The 20,047-nt window shown below is 34.5% G+C and overlaps 1 protein-coding gene across 5 annotated transcripts in view; it reads right to left on the minus strand.

The window, feature by feature from the left end:
- Positions 1-20,047, minus strand: part of NBEAL1 (neurobeachin like 1) — a 177,663-nt gene that overhangs the window by 22,040 nt on the left and 135,576 nt on the right. For 4 of the 5 annotated variants that reach the window (XM_060016264.1, XM_060016263.1, XM_060016266.1 and 1 more), the window contains 8 exons: positions 19,617-19,712; positions 19,099-19,223; positions 16,339-16,479; positions 13,454-13,584; positions 9,486-9,595; positions 6,155-6,272; positions 4,997-5,094; positions 2,268-2,384 (listed from right to left, as the gene is read on the minus strand). In XM_060016264.1, the coding sequence (XP_059872247.1) occupies positions 2,268-2,384; positions 4,997-5,094; positions 6,155-6,272; positions 9,486-9,595; positions 13,454-13,584; positions 16,339-16,479; positions 19,099-19,223; positions 19,617-19,712 (936 nt within the window). The remainder of the gene's footprint in view (positions 1-2,267; positions 2,385-4,996; positions 5,095-6,154; positions 6,273-9,485; positions 9,596-13,453; positions 13,585-16,338; positions 16,480-19,098; positions 19,224-19,616; positions 19,713-20,047) is intronic. The other variant, XM_060016265.1, reaches the window with a different exon arrangement.

Raw genomic sequence — 20,047 nt, forward strand, 5'->3', positions numbered from 1 at the left:
GAAACCCATCACCTCTTGTATTCCACTATGCTGCTGTTAAACAAGGATGTAGATTTCAAGGAGTGTCAACCATTTAAAACAGCCAGTGATTTAAAACCTTTCCTTTTCCCATGCCGTACTGACATGAATATAAAGTAGAAAATACAGACCATATAAGAAAACATTTCTCAAATAAGTGAAATGGGAAAACTAGTTCTATTTTATGGAATTTTCCTTTTGGGTTTAACTTTCAAAACATAGATCTATTCCATTACCTGAGGCCCTTCCTGAAAGCTACAACAAAGGACCAGAAAATAAAGACAGTCTTCAGAAAACATCCACCATTATCTTATTACAGTGTGAAAGAGAAAAACGATTTGAAATAAGTTTTTTGATGTGACAATAGTTTATAAATTACACCTAACATTTATTAGATAAATTATAACCTAACTAACATTAGTGGGTACATATGATGTGCCAGGTGCTTTTCTAAGAGCTTTATATGAATTAAATAATGATGTATAACCACATGAAGTTAATGCATATCTTTTCTCTTCATACTGTGAATTAATCAAGAGAAGACAACTGACATTGAAACAGCATAAATGGAAATGGTATCTGAAGAAATCCATTTAATAAGCCCCTTGCTTTCACTGCTACGTCAGTTTTCTTCACCATTTTAATACCTAGGAAGAGAACTAAAAGAGGCCTTCTCTTTTCATATGAATGAGTGGGAAACACCTTCTTGTATGATGATGAAAAGGGATTAACAATTATTGGTACCCAAGGATATCTATTGTGTTCTTAATCCTGCTCCAGACACTGGCCCTGAGGAAAGCTACCCTGTGACTTGGGGTGGGTGCAGAGAGGGGCAAATGCCATTGCATCTGCAGACAGAACTCAGAATGTATTGTACTATAAAAAACAATGCCACAAATGATTAGATATGATGAAAATACTTTTATCAGCATTACATAATATCTTATTACATGTCCATCATTTTAGGGGTCAAATAGGGTTTTGTGGGTTGCCCTATGTGTAGCCAAAAGTTAACATAGCAGGACTGAGACTGCTCACCTTAGAAAGGCTGCTTGCAAGGTTGGCCATTGCCTGGCATCAGGGAACTTGGCAGGCAAAGACATCCTTACACTGATATAAAACTTGTCTTCAATAATACACGTGGCTCACTATGCCTAGACTATTTGTGCAAACAATCGTCTGAATACAGGCTTTTCTTTTGGGAGTCTAGAATTTTGGAATGTGCTAGGCAGAGCTGAGTCTCTAATGAGCTTCCCTGGGAGACAAAATCATGTTGTCACATTTCATTACTGGAAGAATTAAGCACCTTCAAATGATATGTAGGTACAAAGTCCAAAATATTTACGATCTGGCCCTTTAAGAAAACATTTACCACCGTTTGCTGTATGGCATGAGAGTTATTCCTTGTTCTATGCACATCTCCAATCTATTCTTAGTAACTTTTTATCATTTTGTATTCTTCCAAAAGAGTTACTATTATCCGTCCTAACCAAATTTATAGGTATTAATGCATTTCATATTCACATTCTGAACTATTCAAAGAACAGCTGACCCTTGAACAACTCAGGGGTTTGGGACACCAACCCTCCATGCATTATTATATAATTTATATATAAATATAATATCTGTATCTGTGCTTCTTCCTTATCTGCAGTTCTGCACCCACAAATTCAACCAATCCCAGATTATGTAGTACTGTAGTATTTACTATTGAAAAAAAATCCATGTATAAGTAGACCCACACTGTTCAAACCTGTGTTGTTCAAGAATCAACTGTAATTCAATATGTATATTTAAACATGTGAATTTGAAGGTACTCTTTCAAGAACAGCATTAACTATCTATCTTGCTCCACTTGACTATTCCTTCTGACATCATCAATTAACAATCTGACTCATGGGCCATATTTTATATGTGAGTAGACACTGTAATTAAAAGTTATTTCAGACTTCCTCTATATATCATCTCAACTACACAAAAAGCAATTTAAGTCAAATTATTCTTCCTCTTTATGTTTCCTTCGGGAGAACGTGAGGTTGGAAGAAAGAAAGCCAAAACAAACATTACAGCAGCAAACAAAAGCTTTCAACAAGGTTGTTTTAAAAAATCTAAGAACATAATACTGAAGTATTATTTACTATTTTGGATTAAGTATTAAAATCCACCCTCTCCATTAAAGAACAAAAGGAACAATGAAGTGTACAGAAATCACAGAGAAAATCCTTTGATATTATCAAATTGGATATTACCTCTATAAAAAATGACTTGAGTTCAGGGAGGTATTGAAATAAGTTAAAGGTTGAAGTGTCTGTTTTGGTTTGCTTCTGCACTGCTTCCTCTGCTGATAATCTAGAAGGGTGTGGTTCCTTCAAAAAAAAATTAAGAAAAAAATAATTCCATAATTACATTAAAATATCTCTCACTATATTCCTTCATACATACCAGACTCTAGCTATGATGGATTACATACCATGCACTATTGACAACTCCTGGCTTTTGCTCAATTTCCTTGGCAGAGTTCGGGCCCTCTTCATTCCCAGAGAAACCCTACTTCTACTTTAAAGTTTTTCGTACTGATCTCTCCCTTGAATCTCTAAGGCAGAATTAACTATTCTATTATTTTTCTCAGCACACTACATTATTTAGTATTTTATTTAGTACTTATTTCTTTCTATGTTGTATTACATATAGTTGGTTATGGTCTTTCCCAACTAGACAATAGGTACCTTAAAGTCAGAAAATAAGTCATATTCATTTTTGGATTTTCAACACATAGAAAAGTACCATAAATATGGTACATGCTTATGTATATGTTTGGTAAAATTAAATACATTATTCAAAAGTCAAAATTTATAATACGGGTGAATCTTTAATTCCTGAAATAAGATTTGAATGTCAATATTCTCAGAATCAAATTATAGATATTACTGCATTGCTTTTCAAATAAGTTATTATTATTCCTTACCTTTAATGTCAGAAACAAAAGATATTATCACCTTTTTAAATGAGAAGAAAATTACAAGTCAAATTAATATTCCAATGCCACAGTTAAAATGCAGAATAGAAATCTAGCTAAAGAGGATTCTATCTCCATTGCAAAATATTAGATTATGGGAAACAGATTTAAGAGCTCTAATTCAATATTTATCTCTGAATTATCCATGTGAATATTATTCACTTTATTTGAAATCAGAAGCTGATTTTTATGTCATTTTTTTATCTTATAAACTAATTAGCACTGCCCTTGTAAAAAAAAAAATAAAGCTGCTGCAAAAATATTATAGAATCTATTTCAAAGTCCAATGAAGTGTTGTGTTTTATTCTGTTACTTTTGCCTTCTGACTATCAGCAGGTAAGGAATAAAGACTGATTTCAAATATGAGTATTCTGCAAAAATCAATGTTGGAGGATTCAAACTGGATTATAAATCTTGGTCTGATAACTGAATTAACAGAAGTTCATCTATAAGCCAGAGTTTAGATATACTGTTGCTGTTATAGCTGTGGAGATTTCAGTTCAACAAATACTTACTGCCCACAAACTATATGCAAGAAAGATACAAAAATGTTTTTTAAAAAGTTGCCGCCTTTAACATATTATAATATAGTGAGGCAAATGAATAAATATACAACTAACTAAGGTGGAAGTGTCATAATTAGGATATAAATAACAGCCCATAAGAATGGAAAAATGATCTACAAGTTCAACAGCTATTAATTCAGAGGAAACATGGCATGGAAGAAAGGATTTGGAGTTAGATGATCATGCATCCAAATTCTGTCCCAGTCACATCCTAGTTGTATAAAGTTGGAAAAAAGTATTTGATTTTTCTAAGGTGTTGTAGGCTAGGTATTAATTTCTATGAAATACGGCTTCATCATGTAAAAAGTAAGGATAATTGAATATTTACTGTGAAGTTAGGTAAATCACTTAGCACAGTGCTTGCACAGGAAAGTATCAACTTAATAAATGGTATATTATTATGTATTCCTCATTTCCAAATTCATATACTAACAAAGATCAAGACGTCTTTGCAAGCTAATACTGGATTAACTTCTATGAATCCAAAGCTGTATGCAATCAGGAAGACAATAATTTAACTTCAGATACTAGGATGGGAAAAGAAATACAGTAATATCTATACTTCGATTTTATATATTCTGCAATTTGATTTTTAGGACTGGGTTTGGGCTCTGGATGATAAGAACCCTTTGGGGGCAGATGTCAGCTACTAAAAGTCTTATACATGCAATGAGTCCCAGTATTAGAACAGCTTTAATGGTATAACCTAACTGGTACTCAGTTAGAGCTACTTCTCCATTTAATAAAGGAGGGAGGAAGGCTCACCTGACAGGGGCCTTCAACCTCACCTTTTCCTTTCCCAGAAACAACAAAATAAATGTGATTGGCTTTCTGAGTAAATATAAATCCTTTGTGACTTAAGACGAATTGACTGAATATGTGGATTTTGACTGCAATATTTTGACATTCAAAATAGGAACAATCATGGGCTTCCCTGGTGGCGCAGTGGCTGAGAATCTGTCTGTCAATGCAGGGGACACGGGTTCAAGCCCTGGTCTGGGAAGATCCCACATGCCGCGGAGCAACTAGGCCCATGAGCAACAACTACTGAGCCTGCATGTCTGGAGCCTGTGCCCCGCAACAAGAGGCTACGACAGTGAAAGGCCCGCGCACCGCGATGAAGAGTGGCCCCCGCTTGCCGCAACTAGAGAAAGCCCTCGCACAGAAATGGAAGACCCAACACAGCCAAAAATAAATAAATTAATAAATTAATTTAAAAAAATAGGAACAATCATTTAAATCTATTTATTTTTAAAGTGACAGTATAATTTTTTCCAAATTCTAGATAATTCTGAAATTAGGTTTTAAATCATTAAAAACCTTGAAAATTACTGGTAGTACTATTCCTTAGAAATTAAATTCTGGACTTCAGTAATCAATAACTTTTATGCTTTACCTTTAACAGTTGACAAGGTGTTTGCCCAAAATTGTTAATCATCCCTTCTAAGGCTTTTCTTTCCTTCTCATCTGTTAAGGCATCCAGATCCACAGCTCCTAAAACCAAGAGAAGTAGTCAATTCACTATAGAGCGAAAACAAATCAGCAAGCCACACAACTGTTTAACATATCAGAGACTGATTAGTATATTTTCAACAAAATATTATTCCGTTCATCAATTTATAAAACTACTGTAAAGAGATAACTTTTAAAAAATCAGTAAAGCTTCAGATATTAAATATGTACAAAAATAAATTCCACCCACTGTTTAGAACTAAAATATTTTAAACAAAAGTTAACTGGTAGTCTATAAAAGTTTCTCTTATAAAAATGCACACTATACTCATAGTACACCTGATTGCTTTCTTCATGATAGTTAAGCTGAAACAAGTGTAATAACCACACAAAATTACTGCTATAAATTAGTTTATCTAACAAAAGTTGGGCAAGGTGATATTCTGGCTAACTGATTATACCAGCCATACTTAATCCCTATTGTTACATACCTAGTAATTGACCAAACTAGGTAAAGTCTGATTTCAAAGACTATGCTCCTAACCACCATGCTATACTACCTTCCTACAAAACTGTTATCAAATGAATACAGCAAGGTAAAAACATGCTTGTCTATTTACCAAAAGTCATGTGGGTTCTGCTCAAATTCATAAAACTTCACACTATTTATAATCTTTAGAACTATTAGCTCTATGGAAGGATTAGGAAAGAACTCCTTCTTAAGCCTTTCAAAGCCTTCAGAAAATGTTCTTGATCCAGAGCTAAACATTAGAATACTGTCATCTTATTATCGTTGGAAGAATTTGTTATTTTAATTTTAAAAACTCTTATTTAATGTCTGCTAACAATTTAATACAGAATACTCAGAACCAACTGAATAGGATACATATGGCCAGAGATCAAAATCTTTTATGCCACCAATAATTGACATTTTAACTACTATTTTTTTAAAAAGCAGCAGCCTTTCAAATAGAAAAGATAACTAAAATTATTTTTTAAATGTAGTCTTTCTTGTGTTAAATAGTTATGCCAAAAATACCATGTATAAACACATATTAAATAATTTTTTTATTAACATAAGAGAAAAAGTATAGGCTTATACCTTCATAACTACAGTAATAGAAAACATTGAGTGCCTCCACTGCAGCTGGCCCCCTCTGTTTATAGCCAAAAATCAGATCTATCCATTCATGAAGATGAGCAGAAACATATTCAGACTCCTAGAAAAAAAAACAAATTTAGCAATTAATATAGAGATACCTTCCAACTACAACGTAATGATAGGTCCTTTAAAAAAATAAGAGCATTTTAAGCATTTCCACACACAAATCTTATCACTGTAAATAAAATGATCTCAAAATCATGTTAAACATTGATCCAATTTGACTATATTCTATCTAGTAAAATGTAAACATATTTATTAATATTTACTACATATACATCTCCTAACTAATGGGTGAAGAAAATAACAAATATTCTTATAGTCCAAATAAGAACAACAAAAAAATTAATGATAGCTGTGGAATACATATTTGTTGTGAAAATTCCACTGAAATAGTCCAGAAATTCAATTCAAGGAAACAAGGAAACTGCACTGGGGTGGACTGAAGATAGCTGAAAAATCACTCCCTCCACACACCCCCACACGGCCAACTAAGAGGTGAACTTGGTGGCAGGCAGAAGCTTAAAGAACCCGGAGCCTGTTAGTGAGGAGTTGAAAGACCGTAAGAAAATTGTTATTGGAGACAGGAGAAAAGGGAACTCATGTTTTCGTTACATGAACGATAGAAAGGGTACCTAATGAACTCTTGGATCTGGGGACAGAGATTTCCAGGCAGAATGTTTTTAAATGCTAATTGGTTTCTTTTAGCTGCCTGTGATTATGTGTGGGAGGAGCAAGGATGAGTTTTAAAAATGAACTGTTTGGGTTTTAAGCATAATTTTAAAAGTATATAAAGGAGCTGGGTCTTGCTGGGCACGAAAATTATTTCTCATTTCCGGGATCACTAGAAAGCAAAGACTCTCAAAGTGAGAAATGGTGTAAGTTAATGCTTAAATCAGAATGTTTCCAGTAAAATATGGCCTTGGGCAAAAGTTTAGATCAGGAGTGTGGCTAAAAAACAATCTGCTGAGATCTCAAAGATTTTAGGTTGTGTGTCACAGACCCACCTATCTAGACAATAAGAGCATCTTAACCTTAAGAACATTTTCCCATTGTAGCCTCCCACTCAGCCCAAAGGAGATAATGAACTATCTCACAAAGTAATGTGGAATGGTTTTTGCCCAACAGAGTTGATGCATAAGAAACCCATAACATTTTAAAAGAAACTGCATTAATTCAAGCTGAAAAAGTTAAAAACTGTTCAAAAAATAAAAGAGACTTTGGCTTCCAGCTTATCATGGTTAGGAAAGAGGCTTGCAAAGATAGTCTTGTAAACAATGTTTTTTTGTTTTAGTTTTTATGGAAAAGAATGACTCAGAGTGAAAAGCCAAGAGCCTAAGGGTAGAACAAAAAGATGCATGGAGAACCAATATCAGGGAATAGCACTGGGCCCTAGTAAAGTAACTGAGAGCATGTCCCTGCTGGAATTCTGAATTGTTATAAACAAGAGGCTAGGTGCCTCTGTTTCCTCGCTTCCTTTTGAATGTTAGTGTCTATTATAGTTTTCCTGTCCTTGTTACACCACTGTTACATGGGGGGCAGATAACTTGTCTCCTTACTTCAGTCTTCAGATACAAGAGGAGACACTGGAGTAGTTTCATCCACACATGGATTTGATTTAGATGACTAGTAAGATTCTGGACTTCAGGCCTCATGCCTTTATGCAAGGATCAGCAAACTACTGTTTGTGGGCCAAACCTTACTAGCAGCCAGGTTTGTAGATTAGCAGAACACAGCCATACCCCCATTTTCTTTTGCACTACAATGGCAGAATTTCAACACAGACTAAGTTTACGGCCAATGAAAATATTTACTAGCTGGTCTTTTACGGGAAAAAGTCTGTAGATCCCTGCCTTAAGGAGCTGAGACTTTGGGAAGGTCTTGAGAGGACGTATGTACATTTTGCATGTAGAAGGAATGTAAATACTTTGTGGCCAGAGGGCAGCCTGTGAATGGTGGATTAAAGATAGCTGCAAATTCTTTCTCACTCCAACCATTAAGAGATGGAGTTTACTTTCTTTCCTCTGGAATCTGCACTCATCCTGTTACTATTTAACCATGACAAGAAGGCAGAAGTGATACTGTGACAGTTCACAGCCTTAGGCCTCAAGAAAGTCTAGAAGCTTCCACTTTTACATTCTTGGGGGGCCTTGAGCTGCCAGGTAAGAAGTCTGGCTAATCAGTTAGAGAGACCACATGAAGAGGAGATATCCTGAGACTACAGGGAGAGGGAGAAAAGTCAGCATCCCAGTGTCTCAAGGCAGCCTCTAGATGACTCCGACCTTAGCTGCCATATGACTGCAAGGGGATGAGAACCTTAAGCAAGACCAGAAGAACTGCCCAGTTGAGGCAAGTCAACTCACATAAGCGTGAGAAATAATAAAATGGCTATAGTTTTAAGCCACTAAATTTTGGGATAGTTTGTTACACGGCAATACATAACTGAAACACAAACTTCTAACCTCTTATTAATGAGGAGTATGTCTTCCTAAAATCCTGGACCCCTACTTACTGTCATAGATAACACAGAAGGAAGCATCTGAGAAGTTCCTGCCTAGTTAAAAAGTAACAGATTATTTTTCAGAGTTGTTTTATTTTTTCCCAATTCCTTATTCATGCATTGCTTACAAATATTAAAATGTAATCCTGTATTTTGTAAACTTGACTAACTATGTACTAATGACAAGGAATGTTTCCAAGTACTGGCCTATTTAGTTTCAGAATCTGTAACATTTCAGTTTAGATAGAAAGCTAAGTGGGCTCTTGTGGGGGAAAAAAGCATTATCTGCAAGATAATAATACAATAGCAACATTAAACTAACTCTCACTAGTCCTTCAATTCCAAAATGGAAATTTAGCTAAAAAACGAGTAAAATTTTTAAGTGGCATTTAGGATTTATTTAGCTGTCTTATTAAAAACTTACTGGAATCCTTCAGAGGAAAATAAATGTACTTATTCTTGTTAGATTTGAAACAAATGTGGGAACTGTGAAAATCAAACTATGACCAAAATAGGTTCACATACAATAGGTAGATATCTCATAGAAGTGAAAAAAAAATTTTTTTGCATACATCCATAGGACTGTACTACTATATCAGAAGATCCATAACCTCAAAATAAATTACTATATTATACTTTCTAAAACAGCACATATAATAGATTACAAATCAATCCAGGAAAATAATAGATATACTTTATTCCATCATCCTCTGGAAAACACATAGATCTTTATCTTATTGATTGTCTAATAACTAAACACAAAAATCTTACCAGAGCTTTCCTATGTTTATAGATGAAATCTTCAGCTGACTTAGCCCATTTGGGGAGAATGACATCATTTACTAGTTCTCTGGAAACTTGTAGACGACCCAAGTTAAATTCTAAGACATGTAAAAGATAAACGTATCAAATCATTTTAGATTTAAATAAATCAAGTAAAACAAATAAAAGGGTACATTACTTAGCAAAACTGAATGCTTTTCTTCTTTTATTAAGAGTAAAAGGTGAGAATCAAGTTCCTTTCTCTTTTTTTAAAATTTTTATTTTATATTGGAATATAGTTGATCAACAATGCCCTGTTAGCTTCACATGCACAGCAAAGCACTCAGCCATACATACACATGTATCTATTCTTTTTCAAATTCTTTTCCCATTAAGGTTATTAGAGTATTGAGCAGAGTTCCCTGTGCTATACAGCAGGTCCTTGTTGGCTATGTATTTTAAATATAGCCCTGTGTACATGTCAAACCCAAACTCCCAATCTATCCCTCCCCCCCATCAAGTTCCCTTCTTGATATAAATTTATTGAACAGGTAAAAATAATTCTTATTTATTGGAATGCATTTTATCAGTTGATTAAAAAGGTAAATGAAAATAAGATAGTTTAAAATTAGTTATTAGAAGATAAATCAGATAATAGTTTATTTTTTGCTGAAAAAAGTGGAGGAAATTATAGTTATGACCAAAACCCTTAACCTGAACAAAAATGCAACAGTAAGCATTCTTCTTACATTAAAAATAATTAACATAGTCCTTCTAATGGTTAATTTACAAAATAGAGCTCCTTAGAGCTTTTTGGTATAACTTAAAACTTAAAATGACTTGTTTGTGTTATGGAAAAACAATATATTTATATACCACTATTTTAAGTAGATACTGACATAATAAAGATTTGCTCATTCTAGTTAGAACACAGTACTTTTGACAAAATTGTCCCAAAGATGAAATTTTCTTATTCATACAGTGTGGAAAGGGAAAAGTGTCAACACAAAAGACCTTCATTAAAGATACTGCCTAAAAATATCAGTGTGTCCTTAAAGCTGAAGACAGGTTCAAGTGTCACAGAATGATAGGATGCACAGGGTGTGTGGCCTTAACCCAACTATTGTATAGCAGATATTGTTGGCCACCTGATAGCCATTCCTCCTTATCTGGTAGAAGAACCTTGCTTTAATTCAAGTGTCCATCCTGTCTTATATTTCATGCTTGTTGTAGGTGACTGGCATAGGGGTTGGTATATGACACAGCTCTGGACAGTGAAGGGAGATTATGAGAAAGGGTTTCTCAAATTTAAGAAAGGACAGGGCTTCCCTGGTGGCACAGTGGTTGAGAGTCCGCCTGCTGATGCAGGAGACACGGGTTCGTGCCCAGGTCGGGGTGATCCCACATGCTGCAGAGCCGCTGGGCTCGTGAGTCAAGGCTGCTGAGCCTGCGCGTCCGGAGCCTGCGCTCCGCAACGTCAGAGGCCACAACAGTGAGAGGGCCGCGTACCGTAAAGAAAAAAAAAAAAGAAAGGACACATATCTTGGGTCACAAATATAGCGTTGGTAAATTTAAGAAAACTGAAATCGTATCAAGTATCTTTTCTGACCACAACGCTTATGAGACTAGATATCAATTACAGGAAAAGATCTGTAAAATATACAAACACATGGAGGCTAAACAAAACACTACTTAATAATGAAGTGATCACTGAAGAAATCAAAGAGGAAATCAAAAAATACCTAGAAACAAAAGACAACAGAGACATGACCACCCAAAACCTATGGGATGCAGCAAAAGCAGTTCTAAGAGGGAAGTTTATAGCTATACAAGCCTACCTTAAGAAACAGGAAACATCTCAAATAAACAACCTAACCTTGCACCTAAAGCAATTAGAGAAAGAAGAACAAAAAAACCCCAAAGTCAGCAGAAGGAAACAAATCATAAAGATCAGATCAGAAATAAATGAAAAAGAAATGAAGGAAACGTTAGCAAAGATCAATAAAACTAAAAGCTGGTTGTTTGAGAAGATAAACAAAATTGATAAACCATTAGCCAGACTCATCAAGAAAAAAAGGGAGAAGACTCAAATCAATAGAATTAGAAATGAAAAAGGAGAAGTAACAACTGACACTGCAGAAATACAAAGGATCATGAGAGATTACTACAAGCAACTCTATGCCAATAAAATGGACAACCTGGAATAAATGGACAAATTCCTAGAAATGCACAACCTGCCGAGACAGAACCAGAAAGAAACAGACCAATGAATATGAACAGACCAATCACAAGCACTGAAATTGAAACTGTGATTAAAAATCTTCCAACAGGGGCTTCCCTGGTGGGGCAGTGGTTGAGAGTCCGCCTGCTGATGCAGGGGACAGGGGTTCATGCCCCGGTCCGGGAAGATCCCACATGCCGTGGAGCAGCTAGGCCCGTGAGCCGTGGCCGCTGAGCCTGCGAATCTGGAGCCTGTGCTCCACAACGGGAGAGACCACAACAGTGAGGGGCCTGTGTACCGCAAAAAAAAAAAAAAAAAAAATCTTCCAACAAACAAAAGCCCAGGACCAGATGGCTTCACAGGTGAATTCTATCAAACATTTAGAGAAGGGCTAACACCTATCCTTCTCAAACTCTTCCAAAATATAGCAGAGGGAGGAACACTCCCAAACTCATTCTACGAGGCCACCATCACCCTGATACCAAAACCAGACAAAGATGTCACAAAGAAAGAAAACTACAGGCGAATATCACTGATGAACATAGATGCAAAACTCTTCAACAAAATACTAGCAAATAGAATCCAACAGCACATTAAAAGGATCATAAACCATGATCAAGTGGGGTTTATTCCAGGAATGCAATGATTCTTCAATATACGCAAAACAATCAACGTGACATACCATATTAACAAACTGAAGGAGAAAAATCATATGATCATCTCAATAGATGCAGAGAAAGCTTTTGACAAAATTCAACACGCATTTCTGATAAAAACCCTCCAGAAAGTAGGCATAGAGGGAACTTTCCTCAACATAATAAAGGCCATATATGACAAACCCACAGCCAACATCATCCTCAATGGTGAAAAACTGAAACCATTCCCACTAAGATCAGGAACAAGACAAGGTTGCCCACTCTCACCACTCTTATTCAACATAGTTTTGGAAGTTTTAGGCACAGCAATCAGAGAAGAAAAGGAAATAAAAGGAATCCAAATCGGAAAAGAAGAAGTAAAGCTGCCACTCTTTGCAGATGACATGATACTATACATAGAGAATCCTAAAGATGCTACCAGAAAACTACTAGAGCTAATCAATAAATTTGGTAAAGCAGCAGGATGCAAAATTAATGCACAGCAATCTCTGGCATTCTTATACACTAGTGATGAAAAATCTGAAAGCGAAATTAAGAAAACACTCCCATTTACCATTGCAACAAAAAGAGTAAAATATCTAGGAATACACCTACCTAAGGAGACAAAAGACCTGTATGCAGAAAATTATAAGACACTGCTGAAAGAAATTAAAGATGATACAAATAGATGGAGAGATATACCATGTTCTTGGATTAGAAGCATCAACATTGTGAAAATGACTATACTACCCAAAGCAATCTACAGATTCAATGCAATCCCTATCAAACTACCACTGACATTTTTCACAGAACTAGAACAAAAAATTTCACAACTTGTATGGAAACACAAAAGACCCCGAATAGCCAAAGCAATCTTGAGAACGAAAAATGGAGCTGGAGGATTCAGGGTCCCTGACTTCAGACTATACTACAAAGCTACAGTAATCAATCCGTAGAAGATAAGACTAGTACCTGAACATCATTTAAGCCTTGTCACTGAATAATACACAGGCAGAATGAACCTTAAATAATCTAGAGGTCATCACAAAAATGTCCTAAAAGATATTTTTCAGGATTCTCCATTGGGACCTGTTCAGTCCAATTTTTAATCTATTTCTTACGATTTTGATTTTCCAAAAATTCTGGGAAATAGAAGAATTCAGGAATAAGTTCCTTCACATCATATGGATTGTCCATGAGAGCCTGCCAGGTAGCAGGGATGGAATGGAATTGTCGATCTGCACAGTCAAACCTGCATGTGGAGATTGAAAGAGAACAGTGAATACTGAATGAGAGCAACAACAGGCTAAAACAAACCTTTAATCTTCCTTCAGGTTTCCTCATGATTAGTTTCTCTTTATTTAACCTTTCTCTTTAATGTCTAAAAACACAAGTTGCTCTCCTTATGACAATCTTTCTTATTTTGTTGCCAGGAACTGAATATTATGATTTTAATCACTAGTATCATCTTAGTTAAAATAGATGAAAATGGCACAATTTTTAATCAGTAAAATTTATTACAGAAAGTGAATAAATATTATTTGGATATTTTAAAATTACAGAGTTTAAATATCACTCTAAGTATTATAATATTGACATACATAGTTAACAGATCTATGGAAATGCTGCTGATTTAATCCTTGATACATAAGTATCTTTACAAACTCTTTTGCTAAAAACCAGAGGGTGTTAGGGAAATAGTTCTGTAGCTAAAGCTTTTATACTTTACTTGCATATACTATTATCTTATTTTAACTTTATTTTCAAGTTCCATCCTGGGCCTATGGTAGTTGAAAGAAGCTCACATGGTCATGCTGCAATTTTACTGTTTTGGCTAATCACAAACAGCATAAATCCCTTCTGTTTCATCTCCTTTGATAGTGTTTTCCTGGATTTATTCCATAAATGATGACTTCTAAGTGACAGTTAATGACTAATATGACTCTTTATGCCTAGCAACCTTGTTTTGAAGCAGAGCTGAACTTAGCAGAACTCTAAATTTAATTATAGTCAATGATTGTGTCATCAATAAAGTCTAATAATGGTATGTTCAAATTGAAGGAGACGTACAGTTTTAATGGAAGAATCTTTTTGTTTGGGTGGGGGAGAACAGCTTTACTGATACATAATTAACATACATATAATTCGCTCTGAGTGAACAATTCAACGGCCTTCAGTATATGCAGAGCTGTGTAGCCATCACCACAACCAATTTTAGAACATTTTCATCACTCCAAAATGAAACCCTGCATCTAATAGCAGTCACTCTCCATTCACTCTCCCTCCACCCCTGAGCAGCTACTAATCTACTTTCTGTCTCTATGGATTTGTCTATTTTAGACATTTTATGTAAATCATACAATATATGGCATTTTGTGTCTGGCTTATTTTATTCAGTGTACTGCTTTCAAGGTTCATCTATGTTGTAGCATATATCAATCTTTCATTCCCTTTATTAACTCATGCCAGATAATATTTTATTGCATGGGTATACCACATTTTATTTATTCCTTTACCAGTTGATGGGTATTTTTGTTGTTTCCATATTTGGGCTATTATAAATAATGCTGCTAAGTACATTTGTGTACAAGTGTTTGCATGAACATATGTATTCAGTTATCTTGGGTATATACGTAGGAGTAGAATTGCTGGGTAATATGTAATTCTATCTTTAACCTTTTGAAGTACTGCCAGACTGTTTTCCACAGAGTCTGCATCATTTTACATTCCCACTGCCAGTACATAATTATTCCAATTTCTCAACATACTCATCAACAGTAGGTATTATCTGTCTTTTTTATTATAGCCAGCCTCATGTGGGTAAAGAGGTATCTCAATTTGGTTTTGATTTGAATTTCCCTGATGACTAACGATGTTAATCATATGTTTATTGGGAATTTGTAATCTTCTTTGGAGAAATGTCCATTTAGACCCTTTGTCCAGTTTTTAACTGGGTCATTTGTCTTTTTATTATTGCACTGCAAGAATTATTTATATATTCTAGATACAAGTCCCTTAACAGATCTATAATTTGCAAATATTTTCTCCTACTGAATTGGTTGTCTTTTTTACTTTCTTGATGATGTCCTTTGAAGCACAAACAGAATCTATTTTTGAAGCTTTTTAAAAAATCATTTATTCATAAAATCACTAAAAGCTGAAAAGACCCAGTTACACTTTCCTGGAAGGAAAATTACCTGCATTCATGACAAATGTAACATTTGGAGATGTGTAGTGATCAAAGCCTCTCCTTGATAGCCAAGGCTTGGTGTACTAAAGACAGGAATAAGCAACCCAGGCTAATTTTGAGAGATAAAATTTACATGGAAAGAGTAGAACAGGCAATGTTTACATAGTTTTTGATTGGGTAGAAAAAGCAAAATGATAATGGTAAAGAATAAGGCAACATGAAGACAAAATGGGAGTCAGTAGAGAGCTTCCTGGAGGATACATTGGGGAATGGAGGATTCTTGGAAAAGTTTCTTTCTTTAGGATCATTAAGAAAATGTGAAAGTTAGGTAAGTTATAACACTGACAGGTGATACGATAATACAATGGCATCACAGATCTGTTTGAGCTGCTACTAATAATGTAAGGGCCCTTATTTCTCCCTATTTTTATTCCTATTGATTAATAAATATTTTTAGGAGGACTACATAGGCATTGGTTAGGTTTGAATCTCTGGGATACATCTTGGATCAAGGTCTAAATCAGTTCTAACTCTAAATCTCTGGTAGATTCCTAAACCCAGTTGAAAATCACAAAAGTACACTGGATAGCAGTAAAAAGGAATTCACCTTAAAAGTCATTTGTGTAAGTCAGTGTGAGTGACCTGTTCTCAAACAAGTTTGGCTGCTTTTATCTAGGGAGCTAGTATATGAATCGAAATCTAACAGAGGAGAAAAAAAAGATAAGGCCCTGTTATAACAGTACATGACATGAAGGCAAAGAGTTTTCAACACTATCATACAGTCTTAAGAAAATAGCTTATTTACCCAAAACATACCTTCCACTCTGAAGCTGGATGTGGAGGGTGGTGAATGGTTCTGTACGAATAAGATAGTGCATAACCCCAGCAGAATTTGAATAGTGAGTACCATAATGAAATTTATCAATAGTTCCCATAGGATCCTCAAAATTTTCATATCTAAAAAAAGAAACTAAAGTTTTATAACCACAATAGTAAAATTAACTTAGAAAGACATATGTTTGTATTGTATTGCTGAAAACACAGTTTTTAAGAAAGTATGTATTTGTGGGCTTCCCTGGTGGTGCAGTGGTTGAGACTCCGCCTGCCGATGCAGGGGACATGGGTTCGTGCCCCGGTCTGGGAAGATCGCACATGCCACAGAGCGGCTAGGCCCGTGAGCCATGGTCGCTGAGCCTGCGCGTCTGGAGCCTGTGCTCCGCAACAGGAGAGGCCACAATAGTGAGAGGCCCGCGTACCGCAAAAAAAAAAAAAAAAAAAGAAACTATGTATTTGTATCATCATGTCATGTTAATAAATGAAAAAAAATTTATTACTTTTTTCTGAGCAATAAAATAGCACTAATATTGGATTTTTGAACACTTGTATTATGCAATAATATTCACTATAGATAAATTAGAAACCAGAGAGAAACTACCAAAAATGAAGAAATTTAAAATCAGTTACAATTGCACTTCCCAGAGATAATTAACATTAACATTTTGATGAATATGTGTCAATCCTGAATTATGAATTAATATATATTTTAATATAAAAATATATTTTAATGTAAAACCACTATACATTATATATTGTTCACAACTTATTTTTTCATCTAACAATTTTCTGTTAATATCTTACAAAATATGTATAACTGATTCACTTTGCTGTACAGCAGCAACTAACACAACATTGTAAATCAACCACACGACAATAAAAAGTTTTAAAAATCTTACGAAACGACTGAATAGTCTTTTTTTTTTTTTTTTTTTTTTTTTTTGCGGTTCGCGGGCCTCTCACTGTTGTGGCCCCTCCCGTTGCGGAGCACAGGCTCCAGACGCGCAGGCCCAGAGGCCATGGCTCACGGCCCCAGCCGCTCCGCCGCATGTGGGATCCTTCCGGACCGGGGCATGAACCCGCGTCCCCTGCATCGGCAGGTGGACTCCCAACCACTGCGCCACCAGGGAAGCCCTGAATAGTCTATTTTTAACAGGTACACGGTATTTATAAAAATTAGATCTACGAATATACAACAATTTAACTATTTACTTATAGATATTTAGGTTGTTTCTATTTTTCTGCTTATTGTAAGCATGTGATAATTAGACATCCTTTTGTGGCCAAGATAATGGAAAAAAATATAGAAGGTCAGTCAAGAATTGTAAAAATGAATGTCTAACGATCTAAAGGTAAAAGAAGGAGATGTGTACAGCACGGGGAACTCTACTCAATATTCTGTGATAACCTATATGAGTAAAGAATCTGAAAAATAATGAATATATGTATATGTATAACTGAATCACTTTGCTGTATACCTGAAACTAATACAACATTGTAAATCAACTATACTCTAATAAAATTTTTTTTAAAAAGGAAAAAAAAAAAAAGGAGATGGTGGAATAGAAGGTCTAAATCAGATTATCAGCAAAGGATATATATAATAATTCTGCAAGAACTATCACTGATCCTGTTAATTGTTTTGAATGGTGACATCTGAGTTCATGGATATAGTATCTAAATAAGAATGAACAGTTTTTTGGAAGCAATAAACATTGAAATTTTTAAGCCAAAATACTAATCAGTTCATCAAGCTAAGGTAAATTTCCTTTTACATAGAAATCATGAATATTCAGGAGAATAAAGAAAGTTTTCGGGTCAAAGTCATTTGTACCTATGCAAAAAAATAAACTATTGAAATTTAAATTAAATTGTATCTTTGATTATCTATAAAATAAGTTAATTTATATGATCAGTATTTCCTGTGGAACAATGTTAACAGTGTGACTAATGGCAGTAGAGTAATATATACACAGCAAAATTCCATTTAGTACAACAAATATTAAACACTGCAAAAAGTCCTGGGGAAGATCTGCAAACAAAAAGGGGGGGAAAAATAATGTACCATCAACCCTCAAATAAATCTACAACTAAGTTTGTTTGCAGAATTGCTCTTTGTCTTTATTACTAGAAGTCATAACTGACAAGTCATCCACAAGCTCACACGGAGAAAAAGGAAAATTAAAATTAGATTATTTTTTACTGTCAGCAGCTGGCTTTGGATAAAAAAAAAGTACGAGACATTTAAAGGGTGGCTCAAAAATATATAGAACTATAAATATTTCCTTTCCTTATTCAAATATCACTTTCTAAATTTTCACACATTTCACTGTTCTTTATTCACATTATTGGTGAACAACAGGTTAGTATTATTAATTTTATATCCACCAAAATATTATATTAGATGGAATGTTAGATTTGTAGGTTATTAAGTCTAAAATACCTGGGGAGAAAAATTTCAAGAACCTATTACCATTTAGCACATACTTATTACAAGGTGAAAGAAATTCTAAACAATATAAATTTTACTTTGGTAATGAAGGGAAATACACAGACTATAGTTAAGATATTTGAAGGACAACTGATATATTTTCAAGAAAACTTAGTGAAGGAATTACCAGACTCTGATTATCAAAAGTAGCTGTGCATTTAAAAAAAGTAACACTTGGTTGGCCATAGCAGAAATCAATACAAATTCAAACAAGCTATGGGCATCTTTCAAAAGGGATGAAAAGCACTTACTTTTCTCGCATGGCTTTGGCATTTTTATCATTAACTACCCCAATTGGTTTGGATAGATCTCGAAATACAGATGGGTTATTAAGATCCAACTCGTCTGAAGTATAATCTTGTAAAATCCAGGGGAACTAAAAGAGCCACAATTTACAATTTAGACATTCCTTCCTAGAGAGGCTACCATCTCCATATCTAATATAAATGTTTATCTAAGACAAAAAGGGATAGTCTTTATTTCTTCCCTGTTGCAAATGTTTATTCATCTTTAGTTCAATAACCAGAAGCATTATTTTCTGTAATTCCACTGGAATATTTTCAATGAAGTGAAAGAAAAAGTGTTTTTATTTTTAAAATACTCTTCATATTTACATACTTCTTGAAAATAGCACGGTAGAAATATAAAGAAAGGCAAAATCAGTTTTTATGTCTTTTTAAAAATAAAAATTAGAAATCATCCACATATATTTTGTGTATTAGAAAACTGAAAGGTAATTCCATATTTACAAGATTTATATAAAACTCACCACAGGATACTGCGCAAGGTCATTATAGGTTCGTCCTGCCATTGTATTTAATTGAATGAGGTAGTCAAAATTTGATATCTCTCTGTTTACCCATTTCTAGACAGCACAATAAAAGAAAAAATCAAAATTAATCTGTAACTCTTAGAAATCAGTAACTATTACTGACAGTACTAAAATAATCATATGTTCCCATTATCTCTATCATCTTTTTGATAAAGGAATGAAGCTTTAAAAAATATTTAACAGGGAGGTAAAATCAATATGCTTTTCCTAAATTCACTTCCTCTTAAAAGTTGGTCTCTAGAAAAGGAAAAGAAAACTCCTACACTACAATCTAAAAAGTCTTCTATAAGAATTAAGTCTTTTCTTCAGTTAAAAAATATTTTGTTTGAATATCTTAAAACTTTTTAATTCTAGGACTGCCCAAATTT

This window comes from Delphinus delphis, chromosome 7 (genome assembly GCF_949987515.2).
Source record: "Delphinus delphis chromosome 7, mDelDel1.2, whole genome shotgun sequence".
Taxonomy (NCBI): Eukaryota; Metazoa; Chordata; class Mammalia; order Artiodactyla; family Delphinidae; genus Delphinus; species Delphinus delphis.